Source organism: Protopterus annectens, chromosome 9.part0 (genome assembly GCF_019279795.1).
Source record: "Protopterus annectens isolate FY-2018-M chromosome 9.part0, PAN1.0, whole genome shotgun sequence".
NCBI lineage: Eukaryota > Metazoa > Chordata > Ceratodontiformes > Protopteridae > Protopterus > Protopterus annectens.
Genome location: NC_056743.1, coordinates 1,962,404,552 through 1,962,423,849, shown reverse-complemented (window position 1 = coordinate 1,962,423,849; position 19,298 = coordinate 1,962,404,552). Strand labels below are relative to the sequence as shown.

The following is a 19,298-nucleotide window of genomic DNA, read 5'->3' as shown; positions in this document are numbered from 1 at the left end:
GTTATCCGGAGCAGGTTGGGACTGCTGCGACTTCCGGAACCACATCTTCTTCTGTCCCTTTTGGTTCTTAGAGAAGGACCTCTGGGGAGCTGAGAAGCGGACTCCGACGGCAGACAGCGTCTTCCCGTCCTTTTCGCTCTGGACTAAAGTCTCGCGAACAGTCTTGCCAAACAGGGCAGAACCATCGAAAGGGGCATTCACGAAGGTCGCCTTGAAGGGCTCTGCAAAATCACAATGGCGGAGCCAGGCCTGTCGCCTCATGACTAGGCCTGCTCCGCTGGCTCTAGCGGCTCCCTCAGTAGCATGAGAAAGCAGCCGCATAGATGTATTGGAAACATATCTGAGAGTGGCCATTCGGGTGGAGTATACCTGTTTATCCTCACTCGACATGGACTCCGGGGGAGATGCAGCGTATTCTTTAATCAGATCCCGCTGCATCCTAGTGACATGTGCCATGTAGTTCAGCGCCCTCAAGGAGAAGGTTGCTGAACTAAAAACTCGCTTCCCAATGCGATCCATCGAGCGGGACTCCTTGCCCGGAGGATGCATAGAGGGACTCTCCTGGGCCAATTCCCTCTTCGTGGCTGCAGCCATCATCATGGCATCTACTGGGGGGCCCTTACTCCAGTGGGTGCGATCCGACGGAGGGGAAAGAATGCGGTCCGGGCGTTTAGGGATAGGCTCAATGGTGTCCGGATCCTTCCACGCCCTGATGGAAATAAGATCCACCAGGGGGTCAGCAGGAGGGGACACCCAAGAGGTAGAAGGGCCCACCTCGAATGCCTCCAAGAACACAGACTCGTCCGAAGAAGCCTTGGGGGCAGACCCCCCCCCCTGATCCTTAACATCTCCATGATGTCTCCAAATGAGACGTCCTCAGGGGGTGACCTAGGGGAGCCTTCCCCTTCATCCAAGTCTGTGTCTTCAGTGACGGACTCGGGGGAGTCCATGTGCCTCCTCTTGCACTTACGCTTCCGAGGTACTTCATCGGGGGGGCTGTCCGAGGAGTACTCTTCAGCAGTAGGATGTTCCAAGGGAACCACTTGGGACATCGAGGCGGGCTGTCCCTGGGACCGGCTGGTGGGGGCCTGGCCCAACTGCAAGGGAGTGCGGGATGGAGCCGTGGCAGGGACCGGGGGTCCGGATGTCCTCAACAGTGCCCTTTCCACTACGTCGAAGCAGAGGGGGAGCCAGCTTCTCTAAGCCCCGAGAGCCGACCCCCACTCGGATCAGATGCACGGATCGGAGTCGGAGCCGAAACCGTCGGATCCGAGAGACTGGTGTGCTCCGACCTGGACGGAGCCGAAGACACACCAGCTCCCTGGATCCGAGGCTCGGCCCTCGGCTCCGAGAGATCGGGTCCGAAGTACCCGAAGCACTCAAGGGATGGGACGGATCCGAGGTGCACCGACCCATCGGATCCGACCCACCCCCGGATCCAAATCTGCCCGGCGCCGACAGCTCCGAACCCAAGATATGGGTCGGAGAAGGAGCCAAGGGGGCGAAAAAAGGGGTCGAAGCCCCTCCCGGATGGGGGGGGGGCTAGGAGCACTCCCATTTGCATTTGGGCCTGGATGAATTTCCTCATCATCCGGTCCATATCAGCTTCACTCATTGAAAATGTTGACCTGGTGGAGGCCACCGAAGCGGACCTAGAAAACCACCTCGGAGACCTCCTAGAAGGGCTAGCCTCCTCCTCCTCGGGTCCAGGAGAGAACCGAGGGGAGTGGAGCCGAGGAGGAGGAAGGCTAGAAGGCACAGGGGAGGCCCGCTTAGATGGGGAGCCGAACTGGTAGTTTCGCCTCCGCCTTGTGGTGCCTTTCCCTGTGCCTCTCCTTCTTCTCTTTTCCTTAGAGGATTCCTTCCCCTCCGCAACTTAGAGGGAGGTTGAGTCCCAGCCGGAGGGGAGAACCCACAGCAACAGGTTGCTGCGTGGAAGGGGCAGAGGCCGAAGCGGTATCTGGAGGTAAAAGACCCGCCAGCTCCAGCTTCGACCTCCGCTCCCTCAAATCCCGGGGGTTGAACCCTGCACAAATGGTACAACCAGATGACAGGTGTTCAACCCCCAAGCATGACGAGTGTGGCCATCCGCTGGGGACAGCTTATGGCCACACTCGGTACATTTCGAGAAAACAGCCTTATGGGCTTCAGACATCACAACCCTAAGGCCTAACACAAAACACACACAAACAAACTACGCAAAACCCGAGAATAATTAACTAAAAGAGAGAGGAAAGCCTAAACACACTCAACACTAACTATAACAACAACAAAAATAAAGATTTTTAAAACTTTTTCTGTCAAAAATAGTTTCTTATCTTCACCAACGCCAGGAGCGAAGCTACTTGAAAAGCGGCAAACGAAATCTGGGGTCAGTCAGGGCTTGGCAAGGGGTTATGGGTAAGAGGGAGGAGCTAGGAGCTCGGAGCCTAAAGCTTTTGAATTGCCGGCTCGGATCCGAGCTCGGATCCGATAACCCACAGGTTGCAGACGAATGAAGTCTTCCTACTTCAGATCAAACATTCAAGCTACGGTTGCAAGAACATATTAAGAGACATAAAAAAAAATAATAATGCTATGATCCCTATAGCTTTTACATTTTTTACGTATCATAGTAGTGACTTTTCACTATTAAAAGCTTGTATTTTGGAACATATTTCAGAAACAGATTAAGTGTTAATGAAAAAGAAATTATTGTACAAAGAAACTACATATTTTAAAATTTAATACACTATCTCCAGCAGGTCTAAATAGTGAATGTAACTGGAGAGTGTTTCTTTAAAATGTATATATGATTATTTTAATTGATGATTGATTAGTTAGATGATTGTTTAATTGCATTTAAGTGTGTGTGTGTGTGTGTATATATATATATATATAATGTGCAATGAGCGAATACACAGTGAGAGTCGCTCATTGCACATTCGACATTTAGGGGCAGAGCGCACTATACTGGGGAGTTGGAAATGGTTCCATTCCCCGCTGTAGTGCGATCTCGGAGTTAGAATAATAAAGAAGGGGGTATGCCCCCCTGCATTACACGGCATATACTTTTGTTGTCGACATTCATGTTCGAAAAATAGCGAATCGGCTGCTCGATTTGTTGCTTTTCAAACATTAGAAACTGTCGCTTTTTCCAGTTTCGTTTTTACGATGCGAGGATATGACCACTCGCACAAGTGTGATTCGAGGTTTTAAAGGTAAACCTATATAGATATACACATATATATATATATATATATATATATATATATAGATATATATATATATAGATATATATATATATAGATATATATATATATATAGATATATATATATATATATATATATAGATGCATGGTGTGGCATTTTGTAACTCTAGGAAGGCTGTGCCAAGGCGCCAGAGTGTTATTCAGTGTGAATAAACTATTTAATACAAGATTGGTGGCATCTTTTTCACTGGCTTTGTAGTCTGGTGTATCTACTACTAACCTACCTGCCTTTAAAACTGTACTGAAAATACGCAAATCAACTCCTGGCTGTGCCCATGCACTGATCCAGGCCAATCTCTTCTCCAGACCAAATCTCTCTTTCGCCCTCTCTCCATCTATACTTCATCTCTTTCTATCACTTACCTGTATATCTTGTAATACTGTTTTTCTTGTCAAACATAAATGTCTAGTTATCATCTACTTTATAACAATGTACCTTCTTACTTGTAACTCTTGCAATTTTATGTTTTCTGTATAAGGTATTTACATCACTGGATGTAAATGGAGCTTTTCTCCCTGGGCCTCCACTAAAAATGGGTTCTTTCTGGCTCCGTTGGACCATCCCAGTAAACAAATGTCAAATAAATAAATAAATAAAGTAGAGTCTTGAATATCTGAAACGTCAATTATCCAAACACAGCCTTCCAAAATTTTCAGGTAGGAAAAATCATAAAGTCTGAATATGTACACATTATATGTATTTGCTTGTGCGTGTTTTTGAGCTTGTGTGTGAAAAATATTCTTTGTGCAATGGAATCTCTGAATGGTTGAAAAGTGTATTCCTTGTGAGCAGGAAAAAACAGGATTTTAAAAGTTTTTTATCCAGTTCAATTATATGCTTGATCATCTAAACAGTTTGCTTATCCAAACTACCCTTTCGGATAATCGACTCACTACTGTAAATAAATAAAAGTAGTGGAACTGTCATGTAGGTGGACTCCTATAGAGGTGGAGATGGTGGGAGATTACTGGATGGTTGGAAGACGGACACACAGGGCTGCCTTAAGATAGACCGTTAAGGAATAAGGGACATGACTAGTGAATACAGAATAGGTTACATGATGGAAAAATAGGATAACTGTTTTGTAAAGTGTACACATACATAGGTACAGAAATGGAGAACTTGGAAGGGGCTATCAAAAGTAGCACTTGAAAAGACATGACAGAAGTTGACCCACAACAGCTTGAGAAATATCAGATTGAGTGGAACCAATTGTGACAGAGCAAGGAAAATGTATGGACGTGTTTATAACACCTACAATGGATGATGAAAAACATAATGACAGGACTGTGTCAACAGCAGAAAAAATGCTGGGGTGAAGTCTCAGGAGATGCATTCCAAAATTCAAGCAATCTCTCACTCTGCTAAGCTCTGGTCAGCTACACAAAATAGAAGTTATGTCCTTACCATAACGTTCCATGTGGAGTGTTCATCTCGCCTTTGTTCTTACACATGGGTTCGGAGCCGATCCTCGGCTCCGTGCCGGCCGACTGCAAGCTCTGCATCGAGAAGAAGCTCGAGGACATCTAATACCCACAATCCCCCTCTGCCTTTACCTCAGATCTAGTTTGCAAGCAAACCATACCAAGAGCACGCACACATGCCAAACTATATACAAAGTACATATATACAATATACCAAAGGTATGATAGTAACACTAATACTGCAACAGCAGAAGGAGAATACTCCAGACCAGGCACCAAATAGAACGTTCTTCCTAAGGGTGGGAGGGTGGGACTGTAAGAACAAAGGCGAGATGAACACTCCACATGGAACGTTATGGTAAGGACATAACTTCTATATGTGATAGTGTTCAATCTCGCCGTTTGTTCTTACACATGGGTAGCGTCCCTAGCTCCTTGTTCCTGAGGAACTCACGGGAGGACATTCTTGAGCACAGTGGAACCAAAGGTTGCCCTGTCCCTAGAAACCTTGTCTACCTTATAATGAGAAATGAAAGTATGTGGTCTAGACCAAGTAGCAGCTGCACAAATAGCGTCCAGTGAAAGGCGGGCTGCATGAGCCAAAGATGTAGACACTGACCTTGTGGAATGTCCTTTAGGCTTGTGTAATAGGGTTTGATTTGAAGAATCGTAGACATAGATTATACAATCCGTTAGCCATTTAGAAAGAGTCCTTTTGGTAACCGCAAGTCCTTTCCTGCTATCAGCAAAAGCCACAAAGAGTTGATCTGTCTTTCTGTGATCTTTTGTTCTATCCAAATAAAATCTTAGCTGTCTGTGAACATCTAATTTGTGTAACATATACTCCATTTTGTTGGAATGGTTTTTGAAGAAAGTGGGTAATTCAATGGACTGATTAATATTGCTAATAGAACATACTTTAGGAAGGAAGGATGAATTGGTTCGAAGTGAAACTCTGTCAGAGTAAAAGATCAAATACGGGTGCTTGATGGAGAGAGCCTGAAGTTCAGATACTCGTCTAGCGGACGTAATGGCTACCAGAAAGAGAGTTTTCCAGGATAAAAATTTTAATGAGCAAGAAGAGGCAGGTTCAAAAGGGGGCAACATTAATTTAGATAGCAATAAGTTTAGACTCCAAGGTGATGTAGGAGATCTGACCGGTGGTCTAATATGAAAAACTCCTTTTAAAAAGGCTTTACAAAGTCTGTGAGCCATAACAGGAGCTCCACCCTCTTCCACATGGAAATTTGAGATGGCAGCCAATTGAACTCTTAGTGTAGCAGGAGAAGCACCCTGATGGAATAAATCCGTTAAGAACTCTAAGATCTTATTCAAAGGAGCTATAAAAGGATCCACATGGTGTGTATTCGCCCAGAATACAAATCGCTTCCATTTGCTAGCATATGTCTTAGTAGTGGAAGCTTTATGCGAAGCCACCAAAATATCCTGGACTGCTGGTGACAAAAGATCAGACCTGGCTAAGTTGGGAATTGGAGCAGCCAAGCTGTCAGATGGAGGGAGAGAAGCGAGGGATGGGGAACCCCCGACGAATGAGTCAATAGATCTGGCTCTGGGTCCAGAATCCATGGTCCCCGAATGCAGTGTATCTTCAGGAAGGGAAACCAAATTTGACGAGGCCAGAATGGGGCAATGAGGATTATCGTCCTGTGTAGGTTCTTGGCTTTCTGGAGAAACCTTGATATCAGAGGAAAAGGGGAATGCGACAGGAGTCCCGGGGCCAATCGTAAACCAGTGCGTCCCTGGGGACTTCCCCTGGAGGGGGTAATAGGGCAAAGTAGCTCCTGCATTTGGCGTTCATTGGAGACGCAAACAGATCGCAGGAAGGCTGGCCCCACGTGCGAAAAATCCTTTCCGCCACTGACTGTTTTAGAGACCACTCGTGCGGTAACAGAATTGCTCTGCTCAGCCTGTCGGCTATGACGTTGGATGACCCCGGGATGTGCGTTGCTAATAGAAAGCGACCCGTGGACTCCGCCCACTGCCAAATTCTCATGGCCTCTCTGCATAGTTGATAGGACTTGGTTCCCCCTTGTTTGTTTATGTACCAGACCACTGACATGTTGTCTGTCTGAACTGCAATAGTCCCTAGAGGAAGAAGGTGAGCAAAGTGTTGCAACGCTAGAAACACTGCCCTCAACTCTAGAACATTGATGTGCAGATTGTACTCCAATTTGGTCCATTCGCCTTGGACTGTCTGTCCCTGAAAGATGCCCCCCCACCCTATCAGGGAAGCGTCCGTGGTCACCGTAACTGTGGGCGTGGGTAGCACAAACGGCCTCCCCTGGGAAAGGTTGCACGTTTGAAGCCACCAGTTTAGATCTGTTTTGCAAGTTTCTGTTATAAGAATCTCGTGTGTTAGAGGTAGTTGTTGAAATGACCATTGTGCAAACAGTAGCCATTGTAGGACTCTCATGTGCAGCCTTCCCAGAGGAATTGCAATAAGGGAGGCTGACATGAGGCCCAACACCTTTAGTACTAGTTTTGCAGGGGATTTCCTTGACAAGAGTAGAAGACGTATATGATTTTGCAGTGATAATATCCTTTCTGGGGGGAGCTTCAGAATTAACTGACTTGTGTTTAACTCTGCTCCTATGAACAATATATTTTGTGATGGCTGAAGTAAGGATTTTCCGAAATTTACGGAGATCCCTAGGTGAACACACAGCTGAAGAACATAGTCTCTGGCCTGCAGTAGTTGACGCCGGGTGGTGGCCGAAAGGAGCCAGTCGTCCAGATACGGAAACACCTGGAATCCCTGACATCTCAAGTGAGACGCTACCACTGCCATACATTTGGTGAAGACCCTGGGGGCTGAGGTCAGACCAAAGGGCAGGGCCCGAAATTGAAAGTGATTGGCTCCCAGCCGGAAGCGCAGGTGATCTCTGGATGCCCTGGCCATTTTGATGTGGTAGTATGCATCCTCTAGATCTATTGAGCACATCCACTCGTCCTTCTGTAAGAATGGAAGGATCGATTGAAGCGTGACCATTCGGAACTTTTCTTTCTTGACGAAAGTATTGAGGTAGCTTAGGTCTAGAATGGGCCTCCAGTCCCCTGTTTTCTTTGGAACTAAAAAGAACCTTGAGTAAGTCCCGAATCCTTGCTGGTCCGCTGGGACTGGCTGGATGACTCTTTTTTCTAGCAGCTTTGAAATTTCTAAAGCTGCTGGCTCTCGCAGATGGGGCGGTACATCTGGGAGTCTTTTCTTTGGGATGGGCTGAGATAGAAAGGGTATGTTGTAACCTCTGGTAACCACGCTTTTTACCCACTTGTCTGTAGTTATGTTTTGCCAGGCCTGAGGGTATAACGCTAAGCGACCCCCGACTGCCTCCAGAGCAGGACAGTCGGGCCTCCTCTCAGGAGTGCTGGAAAGGTTTGCCAGGGAGATTATCCCTGTCACCTACCTTGGTTTTGCGGACCCCCTCTGCCGCCAGGGCGGCGTCTTCCACCTCTGCCCCCTCCTCTGCCTCTAGAGGGAGCATCACCCTGTGTGCCTGAGAAAGACCCTTGGGGTTTTCGAAACCACATTTTCCCACCGCGTTGCCCTTTGGGGTACGGTCTACTTGGGGTGGAAAAACGGACTCCGACAGCAGACAGAGTCTTTCCCTCTTGTTCACACCGGGTAAGGGTCTCCTTTACTTTGGGGCCAAAAAGAGTGGCCCCGTCAAATGGGGCGTTTGTAAAGGAAGACTTGAAGGCTTCCGCAAAGGAGCATAGGCGCATCCAGGATTGCCTATGAAGAGCAATCGCTGAAGCTGCTGCCCTACTCGAACCTTCGGCTGCGTAAGAAATCAGCCTCATGGACGAGTTAACAATCGATGTTAGGGTATTAAGTTGCGCTGTCACTTTCTCTGAGACAGCTGCATCTGTAGCACCCTGGAGGGTATCTCCCAACTCTTTGACTAGATCCCTCTGCAGACGTGTAAAATGGGTCAAATAGTTCAGGGACCGCATGGAAAAAGCCGCTGAACTAAATATGCGCTTCCCATATCTATCCATCGTCCTAGAATCTTTATTAGGCGGATGGACAGACGTAGAAGACTCCGACATCTCCTTTTTCGTGGCTGCAGCCACCACCATGGCGTCTACTGGAACTCCTTTTGTAAGGTAGGACTTATCCTGAGGTGCTGTGATGTACTTGTTCGGTTTCCTAGGAACAGGTTCAACTGTGTCAGGAGCCTCCCACGCCCTTCGAGCAATAAGTTCCATTAGTTCGTCGAAGGGCGGAGTGACCCAGGAGGAGGAAGGGCGAGCACCAAATGCCTTCAGCAGAACTGACTCATCCTCAGAAGGGGGAAGGGACTGCCAGTCACCTCTCTGTTTAAGGATCTCCAAGATGTCAGAAAAAGAGACATCCTCTGAAGGTGACTTAGGGGACCCTTCTGACTCATCTAAGTCAGTATCAGATGTCAAGGATTCTTGTGGAGAATCCAAGTGTCTCCTCTTACACAGTCTTTTCCTAGGAACTTCTTCGTGGGGAGCATCCGAAGAAGCCTCCGAGGAAGAGGGGGCACCCTCCAGGGGTGGCTGAGACACTGGTGCCCGACGCTTGGACGTGGCCGTGGGTGCAGAGGAGGATAACGGTCCTTTGTGGGGAGGAGAAGCTGTACCTGCTGATGTGGTTGTCTGGGTAGACAACACCTTCCTCATGAGGTCGAAGGCCCCCGGATCCCGAGTCGAGGTATCTCCCGGTTCCGAGGAAATGGGAAGAATCCCCGAAACAGGAGCCGAAGGCACCGACCCCGAGGACGGAACCGAGTCAATCCGTGCCGAGGCACCGAGAGGGAGAGTCGGAACCGAAACATCGGTTCGACTCTCGGTCCCGGAACCAAGGACGGATCTTCGGCTCCGAGACTCCAATACCGGATCGGATGGAGTCGAGGTTAACGGTGCCGACCGAGAAAAAGACGGTTCTGGCACCAATGGCTCCACAATCATCAGTTCAGCCTCTTCCGGCTCCGAAGACTGGACAGGTCTCGGAGGAGGAATGGATGGAGATATAGGAAGGCCTTCAAGTCTCGACACCAACTGAGCGGAGACCGAGATGAGCTGGGATAGAGCCGTATTCTCCATCAATTTCTGTACCACACGGTCCACATCGGTGTCAGAGAGGGGTCTAGAAGAACGAGTCGAAGGGATCGAAGACGGAGCCGACCTCAGCAGAGTCGACGGAGGGAGCTCCATCACCGGTTCCAAGACTCGAGGCTCGGAAACTGCCAAAAGCTGAACACTCGGCCCCGAAGTCTGTGGAACCGGTGATCTAACTGGATCAGAAGAGCTCGGAGCCGATGACTTTGGCTCCGACGCCTTCGACCCCTTCGAAGACTTGGATGCCTGGTCTGAAGCATCCAGAGCTTCCTGGAAAGAGGGTTTTAATAATCCTCGATCCATCAGTTTCCTGCGCCTATATGTCATGACCCTCCCACTAAAAGAGTGACAAATAGAGCAGTCCTCTTGGAAGTGGAGAGGGCCAAGACAGTAGACACAGGAACTGTGGTTGTCTGTGACCGACATCTTCTGGCCACACAGACAACGTTTAAAGCCAGACTTTTGTTTTTCAGACATATTAAGAGAAGTAAACAGTCCAGTCCAGTAAAAGTCAAATCAGGTAAAATGTCAAATCCGGTAACTGAAAGTCCGATACCACTTACTGAATAAAAGTAAGACTACAACAATTTCAAGTGTCGAAGTAGGGGTGGTAGGCCCCGAAAACTCTATACCAGAATAGTTACTAAGTAAACTAATCTAAGGTACCGAGAAATCTGCTCTACTCACACACTGTACCTAACTACTATATTTTAAGAAGTTTGAAAAAAAACAATTTAGCCAGAAAAGATAAATTCTTATCTGAGAAAAACCTCGAGCTAGCCTCCAGCGATGCGTATGCAGCAGCGGCAAACTAGATCTGAGGTAAAGGCAGAGGGGGATTGTGGGTATTAGATGTCCTCGAGCTTCTTCTCGATGCAGAGCTTGCAGTCGGCCGGCACGGAGCCGAGGATCGGCTCCGAACCCATGTGTAAGAACAAACGGCGAGATTGAACACTATCACATCAGGGCATTAGGCTGTTGAAATTAGTGTGAAATGGAGGGGAAAAGAACATGACCAGAAATTGGAGTAGTCAGAAATCTCACTAAAGACAATTTGGAAGAAGGGCCCCAAGATACAAGCTCAAAGAACACTCCTGGAAGAAGCAAAAGGGTTAACATTTGACAGAAAGGGCAGGGGGAAGACAGGCACTGGAAATACACGCACCAACCACTCCCACAGTACGTAAAAGTACTTCGTCTGTGAATCCATGGAATGGAGACCAAGTGATGGACAGGAATAAAGAATCCATAAAACCATTCAAGAGTGCAGCAGACAGGTATTAAAAGAATAAAGGGAACAGAAGGCTGTAGGGTGTTAAAATGCCAACTGTACATAAAGGTCAGACTAGAAAGTTAGCAGTTTATTTCTCACAGAAAATTTTAGTGTAATGAATATCCCTCCCAAATACCCTCTTGTGGAGACTAACAGTTCTTGAGCTAAACAGCCCAGTTTGCAGACAAGGCTTGGGCAGCAAAAGAAGTATTTTCCTCCCAAGTTAAAACTAATATTTTTAAAATAAACTACCTGCAGAAGGAAACCTACAGCCTAAGGATAAAGACATTTCGCAAGGAGCATTAAAAACACTAGCAGCTCTGTGAATGCCTCCCAAAATAAAGACTGCAAAACGAAAACAGTCAACATTTCCTCTGACTTATTTTTCTAATCATCTTGTCGGTTTGCTTTTGTGTTGTCCTAGAATTTCAGTAGTACACACAAATTCACTTCTCTGGTTTAAGGCCTCCTTTTCACCATGGCTGACAAAATATAAAATCAGCAAGTGCAGACTCACTATCAGCTCCTTGACTTGCCCCACTCTAAAGGAGAACATAGGTATGATGGGAAGTGTGGTGATTGGGCTCATCACGTGTCCAACGAGTAGACTTGTTCTCAGCAATGAAATTCCTTGGTTGAAGGGCTACCAAGTTTTTCTAGTGGTCTGTCTTATTTATACATTTGGCTTAAATTATTTTCATATTGGTTTAAATGTTGATCATGTTTGACATACAGTAACCAAAGAAATAGAAAAAAATTATTACACTCTATGTCCCATCCACCTTAAGTCTGGAAAGCTTTAGCGCCCAACCCTAAAATATTCATCCAAAATCCTGTGTGAAACCAGACCTGCTTTCATAACATTGTAAGACCAACAAATCAAGGTAGATATATTTAAAATGCTTTGGTTCTCCCATTAATATTTTCACAACAGTTTAACACGACATTCAAATTTTACATAAAGTTTCTTACCTGTGACATCACGGTAAACTGGAGGCAAAGACTTACGACGTCTACCACCTTTTAAACTTGAACGGCGCCAAGAGCAACGTCTTCGGCGTGGACTGCTACTAGTGTACTTCATGGAAAGAGATGATCCTTTACTAGGGCTTGTTCCTGGACTGGAGTTCTGGGGAGAGAGCTTCCTGGGACTGGACTTATGGGGAGAGAGCTGTTTGGGAACAGAGTCACTGCAAGAAACTTCCTTGGGACTGTGGCAAAGCGAAACCCTGTTTCCCAAACTTATCACTGCTCTCTGATCAGATCTGGTTCCAAGTAGAGGACTGGAAACAATGACATTTTCATTTCTGAGACTGGACAAGTTTCCTTTGCCGGTGGCATCCATGCTGCCTACAACAAATGACATATAAATTCTGTTCAGCTTGCAGATTTCAGAAGGGCAACAAAAAAAAGAAAGCTTTCAGATTCAAGTCTGAATCCTCAAGGTTTCCCCACTCATGCACCCATTTACCCATTACACTCTGCAGTACAAAGAGAAAACATTATTCAAAATAAAAAAAAAGTCATGGGTGACTATAACTAAACAAAATAAGGCTGGATGCTTACAAATTCACATCCAGCTTTAATTTATCCTTACAGGGACTGTTCATAGGGTGATACAACATGAGATTCTTGTTTTTGCCAAATCCAAATCACTACAAGTCCATGACGGCAAAAAAATTGAACTTTAAACTTCCTTGTCAGTGTCCCCACAGAAGCCAGCTATTAAACATGCATAACTTTGGGGTTTTGGGGTACAGTAAAGAACATGGGAAGGCAGCAAGACATGTACATTAATTGTGGAGGTGCGGACTATACTCAAGATCCCATTTACAGCTATAACCAAATTATGAAATCAAATGAACACAGCAGAGAAAGAGAATCATTCTGCATTGTGCAAACATTCCAGAGTGTAAACAACCATCACTGTTAAAAATAGTGATAAATAATTCAACAGGTAACATAAGCAATTAAACAGCACCATGTGAGTAAGGAAGTGCCGCCCAACTCACATGCAAAGAACACCAACAGATTTCCTACCTTTTTAAACATGCAGGGTGGGGCTGTGCAAGTGGTTTACATAAGGCGGTATTCAAACAAGGCGTGCACACTATATATGTTAGGTATGTAGTATACAACTGAATTACACAGGAGCAGGTGAGCTACTTGGGCCTAATACTGACAAATTACTTGGATTCAGAGACAGGGTACAAAGTACACAGTGTGCATCTTATACACCCACGTAATGCTGAAACATGCGATGGATTCAAACAGAAAGAGCCTAAGAGTGCTCCTCCTACATATGAAAATCATTTAGGGCATGCAAAAGTACGTACATAATTCAGAATATTAAGAAAAATGTTCAAATACAGAAAATAAATTGTGTTGCACAATGATGAAGGGAGAGTTGTACAGACAGCAGCAACTCCAAAAACTGATCAAACTGCTAGCCCAGGTTGGAGACCCGTGAGTAAAGGAAAAATGCTTAGTGTTAACAGAATGCAATTCTGAAAAAGCACGTTTGTTAATAGAATTACTGGTAAGGCAGCAGAAAGTAAAAAAAAAATAAGGTAGCAAAAGGTAAAAGGGCAACTGCAGCAAGAACATAAAGGCCCAGATTCAGATTCAGTTAACAGATTCTGGTAAGCAGGGAAGCCCTGGAAAGTATATACTAACAAAGGCACTGACAAGCCAGGAACTCCAGATCCGTGCAGTACACAGGTCACAGTGGGTTCATCTCAGTGAAAGAGGGTAATAAGGCTATGTATATTACAAGGAAGTTCTAACATCACTGAAACGCTATCCTGACTGACATCTGCATCCATTACTGAGAGTCAATTCACTAATAAGGCCAAGATAATAGAGCTCAAATTGGAGACTGGGCGGGGAAGTCAGCAAACGCTAGCTGTATCCTCAGAGGAAGCATGCGTGTTTTGACTACTATATAAGCATCCCCTGGTGGACAACAGCAGGTAGCCATGTAATACTGTGATAAAAACATAAGTATTAATGGCAGACATGGAACACGTCTGAAGTAGGGGCACACAAATGTTAATGAAATGACTCAAAGCACACGTATCCAAGGTTTACAAACCCATTATAATTGTGTGATTTGCAGCTGTGGCCGAGTCATTAAGATAATGGACGTGAAATCCACTGGGGGTTTCCCTCACAGATTTGACAATTAACCGTTCATTTTACTGCTGATGATGCTGTACAGCACATTTCGAACTGTTCCCTGGATGGGCTACCCACATTTTTCAGGGTATAAAAACTTGCAGCTTAGTTGTGGCTATTAGCCAGGTAATATATGAGAAAGCCAAGACTGTAGTTACCTCTGAAGAGCAGTGGCAGATTCACTGATAACTTTACAAGGACATCAGCTACCTGCAGTTCACAACCATGGCTGGATACCTGCCCTCTATTCAGATTAACTCGCAACAAGAGATCAGTCCCAAATTTGGGTAACTAATGCTACTAGATGGTTCCAGTGCAGCTGCATTATGATGATTTAAAAAAAATTCATCTAAGGATGCTAGGAAATCATTTTGGGGATAGCTTAACATGCCACTTGAGAAGATGCACCAAGCAAAAGTAAAACTATCTCGACCTACCCACATACTGCATGGTATATTACCCCATTCCCCCACTTAAAAAAATAGATTGATATACCATAGCAAAACATGGGATGGGAGAATATGCAAGGATATTAATATGTGCACTCCACCAGAAATCAGACAGTGGGAGAAGGAAGGAAATATAAGTGAATAGAAATTAAATATTAGGTGAGAAAATGACAACAAAAATGGACCACAAAAAAGAATAATTTTATACAAACTCACACTCATCATCTTCCGATCGCAATTTAAAGGCATACTCACCTGCAGTGTGACTTGCGTTCACATTGTCCACAGATTCCATAGAAAAACAGACCTGAAAGACATGATCAAGCAATCAAAAATTTGGCAGCACTTTCCCAAGAGAGCTTCATACAAATGACACACGTAAAAAAACTGCAAGTAAAATGAACACATTTCACAATTGCAGAAGTAACAAAACATATGAGGAGACATTGTAGATATATAGCTGGGAATTTCTGGGGTTCCATGAAATTAAAAAACCTATTTCAGTAAGATTTATGAAATATTTTCTAAAATAATCGTGCTTTTATTATTATAAAGAATTTGCCATCACTGTCCACAAGAAAACCTCCAATAATCCAATGGAGAAGCAGAGCTGCATCACGAAAACATAGGGTCCAGACTCTTGAACCACAGGACTTTTATAGGCTAAGGCTAAGGCAAAGGCTGCACAGGGCATTAGCCATAAACTTCAAAAGCAGTACTTTTAACACCTAAGCTTTTACTCACCAACATCAGTAGTTTTCCATTTCTTTTTTTTCACATCAATAAAAGGCTCATCTTAATGCCAGTTTCAAGTCACTGCTGCACTTGCATCATCTGGGGTAAGGGTCATATAAAAATCAGACTACCTCAACCCATTAGCTAAGTTTCGCCACAGAAGAAATGAAGATAATGATTTTGCAAACTGCAAAAGTGTTGAAATCTCAACAAATACAATTGATAAGTAAGGTACCAAATTCAACAAAAGATGGTGGACAAAATGGTAGTGATGGAATATCTACTCCACTTAAACACAAAGAAATGCATGGAATGAAAGATAAATTACCATCAGGGAAAGAAGAAATATGCAATGCTACAATGGTGCAAATCAGGGAGGGACCTACCATGCTTGCCTATCACGGCTGTGAAACCCAATACTGTAAGTGCTGCAACTACTAAACATTAAAGTATGACTGTCCCAGAAATACAGTAAAACCTGAAACTCGTAATGCCATTTTTAAACATTTTCATTTCACAACATTTTTAAAATGTGAAAGGAATCAGGAATATATATATATATATATATATATATATATATATATATATATATATATATATATATATATATATATACACACACACATACACACACACACATACACACACACACACACACATATATATATATATATATATATATATATATATATATATACAGTAAAAAAATAAAAATAAAGTCATGTACTTACCATAATGTCCCATCTGTGTTGTCCATTTTCATTCCTCCTCGACTGATGGGTTCGGATCTGACTCGGCTGCTGTAAGGGCAACTTATTACTCTCAAGTGTCTCCCTTACCCATACAGTACCATCCCCCATTACCTCAGATCTTGTTTGCAAACTATAAAAGAAATACTCTTATAACATATATTATATATATATATATATATATATATATATATATATATATATATATATATATATAAATATATATATATATACACATATACATATTTTTTTTTTTATTTTATTTATTTTTTTTTTTTAATTTATATTAGGATAAAGACAGACAACTAGGAAATGCCCCATCGAGAGCTGGTAATGTTCTTAAGCTATAACAAATTTGTTAGATCCGCTCACTCTTCTAAAATGGGTCTATATTATAACAATGATCGATCAGATGATTGAACGTTGTTATATCGACCCCTAAACCCAAAAAAAAAAAAAAAAAAACACTAAATGAAGTGTGTGTGGGGGGGGCTTCACCCCACACACACCCACATGTGGGGGGCTGTGCCCCCCACAACCCCTACTTAAAATATACCAATTCCGAGATCGCACTACAGTGAAGGAAACGGCACAACCAGGCCAGCCAGCCCAGCAATTTCTTTCCCTGGGAAAAAAATCTGCTGTTCCAGCCATTCGCTATTTTGCCGGTTCGACATTTAGTGTTTGAACTAACAGAGTTCGATCATCTGATCATTCACTAAACTAAAGTAGACCCCTAAAATAAACCTAAAAAGGTTGGGGGCTGGTGGGTGTGGAGTTGAGGAGGAATGAAAGTGGACAACACAGATGGAACATTATGTTAAGTACTTTATCTGATGTGGTGAATTTTCATTCAGTTCTGGACTGATGGGACACAGTCCCCAGCTACCTAGAACCCTGGGTGGATTTAAGGACGGATATTTCCGAGCACCATTGACCTAAAAGATGCTCTACCTCTGGACATCAAATCAAACTTATAATGAGAGAGACAGATGTGAGGAGAAGCTCAAATTGCTGCTAAACAAATGTCATCCATGGAAGTTCTTCAGTGGAAAACTGAGGTGGTGGCTGCAGCTCTGGTTGAAGGTGCACATACTTTGTACGGCAAAGTCATACCTGATTTGTTGTAAATAAAGGAAATACAGTCGGTAAGTCACTTAGCTAGGGTGACTTTAGATACAGGTGACCCCAATTTCAGATCAGCAAAGGATACAAACGATCAGTCGTTCTGATCTCTTTTGTTCTGTGTAGACAAAAACAATTGTCAATGCACATCTAACAAATGTAACAAGTATTCCCCTTGGTTGGAATAATTTGGGAAGAAGACCGGTACATTGATGCATTGATTAATGTTGGAATGTGATACCACCTTGGGCAAAAAGGATGCACTGGCTCGTAAGGAGACTCTATCCTTACGAAAAATGAAAGGAAGTTTCACCAACGCCTGAATTTCTGAAATTTGCCTCTCAGACGTGATGGCAACTAAAAATAAGGTTTTAAGACAAAAATGTAAGGTCACAATCGTGGGCAGACTTGAAGGTTGGAAGAATCAAGGACTGCAGTACTACATTTAGATACCACAGTGGTGTGAGATTTTTAAAAGTAGGTTTGAGAAGAATTGCGCCATGTAAGAAGGCTTTACATAGCTTATGAGAGGCTAGTGAACTGCCTTCAAAACCAATGTGGAAATTATAAATTGCTGCCAACTGGACATTCATTGCTGAAGAACTGGCCCCTTGGTAGAATAGCAGCGTTAAGAACTCCAGCATGTGACTGACTGGGGCCAAGAAAGGATCTACATGCCTTTGAAGGGCCCAGTGTACAAATCTTTTCCACTTAGTAGCATAAAGTTTCCTAGTGGATGTTTTAAGGAAAGACAACAAAATGTGACAAACAGGGGAACAGAGCATTGACTGTCTTGCTATTAATGGAATTGGGAAAAACTAGCTGTTAGCTTAAGGTTTGGTAGGTCAGGATGTGTCATGCCTGTCAGGTGAGACAAAAGATCTGGACATGGGTCCAGAATCCAGGGTTGGTGAATTAAATGATGCTCATAGGAAGGGAAACCAAATCTGTACAGGCCAAAAGGGAGCAATGAGAATGACCTTGGTCTTCAACCTGGCAGCTCTCTGAAGGAAATTTGGAATTAGGTGATATGCGTAAAGTAATCTGGGGGGGGGGGGGAGGCAATCCTGCAGAACATCATTCTTTGGTGACTCCCCCTGTGGGGGGATTAGGGCATAATGGCTGCTCCACTTGTTCAGGGAAGATGCAGAGTTCGGAGCCACTTACAGAAAATTTGTTCAGCTTTTTGGTTGAGGGACCATTCGTGAACAGAATGCACCTGCTTAGCTTTCTGCTAGCACGTTAGACTTCCCCAGAATGTGAGTTGCTAACAGAAAGCGGTTGGAAGATATTGCCCATTACTATACACAAGAATTGTCCAGCACCTAGGAGTTTAGAAGAATATACAATCTTTTATTGTGGCAACTCCAAAAATAACAGCAAACCGGTTTCAGCAATATTAATGCCTTCTTCAGTGCTGTAACAGAAAAAACATGATTCATTTAAATAATAAAACATATGAGAGTCATCTTCGTATTGGTTCATACCAAAATTAGCTAAGCTCATTAAGGCCAGGCTTGAACAAAGCACCAAGGATTCTTTTTCGGGCTTTACACATCTTGTTGCCCTGGACTTTGTCTATAATAATAAAGTTGAATCTAGCAGTGGTATGGGTTACAGTATGTTTAAATAGTGAATTAGACATTCTTTTATTTCTAATGTCACTGAGGTGTTCAGTTATACGAAACCTCAGTGGCTGAGAGGTTTGTCCTACATAAAAGGTGGAACAAAAACAAGTTGCTAAATATATTACCCAGTCACTGCTGCAATTTCCAAAAGAGCAGATCTGACATATCTTAGAGGTATTACTTATAGGTTCATAGGTTGGTACTAGGCTATCAGTCCTAGGGCCTATACAAGCCTAGCCATAACAATTCCCCAGCTATTTCTTCCCACATTATTTACTTCCCTGGACCCCTGTCTAGCAGGCGACGGATGGGATCCCCAGGGTGAATTTCCTTTCTCCCATCCAATCGTCAAGGTTCCTTTTGAAGAGGGCCAAAGA

At 44.0% G+C, this 19,298-nt stretch overlaps 1 protein-coding gene across 1 annotated transcript in view; it reads right to left on the bottom strand.

Moving 5' to 3' along the window:
• DSN1 (DSN1 component of MIS12 kinetochore complex) overlaps positions 1 to 19,298 on the bottom strand; it is a 1,132,993-nt gene that overhangs the window by 888,851 nt on the left and 224,844 nt on the right. The window contains exons 2-3 of the mRNA XM_044084782.1: positions 14,940 to 14,991; positions 12,031 to 12,408 (exon numbers count right to left, since the gene is read on the bottom strand). Of these exons, the coding sequence (XP_043940717.1) occupies positions 12,031 to 12,408; positions 14,940 to 14,979 (418 nt within the window). The 5' untranslated portion in view covers positions 14,980 to 14,991. The remainder of the gene's footprint in view (positions 1 to 12,030; positions 12,409 to 14,939; positions 14,992 to 19,298) is intronic.